Genomic DNA, 1,556 nt, shown 5'->3' on the forward strand with positions numbered 1-1,556 from the left:
TAGAGCTACGGGATTGGCGGCAGTACCTGCGCAACTTTGTCCGCATCGCGGGCTGGCTCAAGGGAAAGAAGAAGATCTCAGAAGGAGAGTATGCCTACTACCTCTGGATGGGTCTTCACCGCACCTTCCGCAAGCGACTAGAAGCCCGGATTCTGCTTGAGGATCCAGAGCATGACATGTCTACACCCTTCACGCCCAAGGCTATTGAGAAAGCAGCCAAGGCCCTTCTTAGTGTTGACCGGTTCGACACGGAGCGACTGGGCTCTGACAACACCTACCTTGACCAATCAGATGATGAAGATGATGACTACTTTGAGGAGATCACCGGGATTGGACGGGGCAGAGCAGAGAGAGACTCACCAGTGCCAAACCGCAAGGTTGCGCGCTTTGACGAAGAAGATGACAGCGACACGGAGGACCCGGAGCAGGAGTTGAAGGAGACGAAGAAGAAACAGGTTCGCAAGTACATCCAGCAGCAGGAGAAAGTCAAGGAGGAGAAGCCAAAGCCCACCCCAGTGCCTACCCCATCCCGCAAGCCTGAGGATGTGGAACTTGATGGCCTGATCCAACAGCTTCACACCCTCCGATTGGACGACCCGCTGTATGGTGCTGCGTACCTTAAAGCCTGCCGCATTGACCCCAACGTGCAGAACTGCTTCTACCAGCCTATCCTCAGGCCCCCACCACAGTTCAGCCAGAACGTCACTCGTGATTTGCCGCCACACATGGGCAGATCCAACATAAACCAGCCGCAAATGCGACCCTCTCTACCACCACTTCAGTCAGGAACCCAAGGATGCTTCGGATGTGGTCAGCCAGGCCATGTCATGAACAACTGCCCTGAGATCCAGAAATACATCTCAAAGGGCCAGGTTCTGAAAGACTATCGAGGGCGTATCACGGACAAGGATGGTCGAGTCATCAGACGGCAGGAGGGTGAGAATATCGTCCAGGCAATTGAACGCACCCTTCCCAAGGTGAACTTCATAGCCTATGATGGACCAGCACAGGATGTGGACGATGAAGACGAGGATCCGGAGCAGGCCGACGTCATGGTCTATCCAGTGGAGAGAGCCCAACGTATCACCAGGCCTTACCGCAAGGAGACCTTTGACGGCGTAGGCGTCCCCTCAAAAGGAAAGGAGAACCCCAAGGATAAGCCGAAGAAGATGGAGACTTCGCAGAAGGCCACTGCTGTGCATCGCCTTCCCATGCAACGTCTGGTGCCAGTTGAGACTCAGCCTATGGCATTCAACCCTGATAATGACGTGGACATGATCGACAACCGCACTCTGACTCAGCAGAAGAAGCCAGCCCCTACGGAGCCAGCCACAATGGACAAACCTCGTTGGGCTCCGCGCGCGTCAGATGTCAGCAAGACTGTTGACCCTGTCAAGATTGCAGAGAAGCTTCTAGATCTACCTGTGACCCTTCCAGTCCGGGAGATTGCAGGATGCTCTCGTGAGGTCGCCAGCAGCCTGATCGACATGCTCAAGCTCAAGAAGGTCGACACAGTCCCGGTCGCATCAATCCTCCCAAGGACAAACCTGATCACG

The 1,556-nt window shown here is 55.1% G+C and overlaps 1 protein-coding gene across 1 annotated transcript; it reads left to right on the top strand.

The window, feature by feature from the left end:
- Positions 1–5: 5 nt before the first annotated feature.
- TRAVEDRAFT_43067 (uncharacterized protein) lies at positions 6–1,505 on the top strand (the record flags this gene model as incomplete). Its single annotated transcript, XM_008035571.1, has 1 exon — positions 6–1,505. A coding segment is annotated over one exon (1,500 nt), but the record flags the coding sequence as incomplete, so codon positions are not given.
- Between the last annotated feature and the right edge of the window lie 51 nt (positions 1,506–1,556).

The sequence above is a fragment of the Trametes versicolor genome (assembly GCF_000271585.1).
Source record: "Trametes versicolor FP-101664 SS1 unplaced genomic scaffold TRAVEscaffold_2, whole genome shotgun sequence".
Classification (NCBI taxonomy): domain Eukaryota; kingdom Fungi; phylum Basidiomycota; class Agaricomycetes; order Polyporales; family Polyporaceae; genus Trametes; species Trametes versicolor.